This window comes from Eurytemora carolleeae, unplaced genomic scaffold, assembly GCF_000591075.1.
Source record: "Eurytemora carolleeae unplaced genomic scaffold, Eaff_2.0 scaffold610, whole genome shotgun sequence".
Classification (NCBI taxonomy): Eukaryota; Metazoa; Arthropoda; class Copepoda; order Calanoida; family Temoridae; genus Eurytemora; species Eurytemora carolleeae.
The window spans coordinates 49,352-50,091 of NW_019397003.1; the positions used below are offsets into that span (position 1 = coordinate 49,352).

Genomic DNA, 740 nt, shown 5'->3' on the forward strand with positions numbered 1-740 from the left:
CGTATTTCTACTGCAGAAAAATAGATTATTATCAGAACTAATCAGTGCGTATTTCTACTGCAGAAAAATAGATTATTATCAGAACTAATCAGTGCGTATTTCTACTGCAAGAAAGCATATAGAAATTATCAAAACTAAGCAGTTTTAAACCTAGAAAAACGACAATATCTTCCACATTATTAATCAGATAAAGGTTTCAAGGGTACCGTTGAGAGAAGGTAAAAAATTTCTGCTACGACTTCATAGCTTCTTTGTTTTTGGGTTATGCACAAATATACAATATTAGAAATTCAGAATGCTTTTGGTCTTTAAATTTAAGATTTAAAGACGTAACAGATTTCACTTTTAGGTGAAATTTACTTAAGTTTGACGTGACTTGGTTGTTTGTGAAGAGTTCTAGCTGTTCATCATATTCTGTGTTAGAAATATATAATAGTTCCGTGTATCTGTATCTGAAGAGCTAACCTGTTTATACTCAGTTAATATATTAGTTCCGTGTATCAGCATCTATAGAGCTAACCTGTTTATACTCAGTTAATATATATAGTTCCGTGTATCAGTATCTTTAGAGCTAACCTGTTTATACTCAGTTTCCAAGTATGATTCTGATGATGCCGTCACAATAATAATATTTGGGAATCCTATTTGTTCAATCTAAACAATAAATTCAGTTAATAAACCTAAAATAGATTATGCACGTATGTTCTCTTAATATTTTTATTTTTATATTCACTCCCCCC

General features: G+C 30.4%; 1 protein-coding gene across 2 annotated transcripts in view; it reads right to left on the minus strand.

Moving 5' to 3' along the window:
• Window positions 1–269: 269 nt before the first annotated feature.
• Window positions 270–740, minus strand: part of LOC111710999 (calcium-activated chloride channel regulator 2) — a 14,128-nt gene continuing 13,657 nt past the window's right edge. Inside the window, exon 9 of one of the 2 annotated variants that reach the window (XM_023485215.1) lies at window positions 270–654. In XM_023485215.1, coding sequence (XP_023340983.1) covers window positions 535–654 — 120 coding nt within the window. In that variant the 3' untranslated portion in view covers window positions 270–534. The remainder of the gene's footprint in view (window positions 655–740) is intronic. The other variant, XM_023485214.1, reaches the window with a different exon arrangement.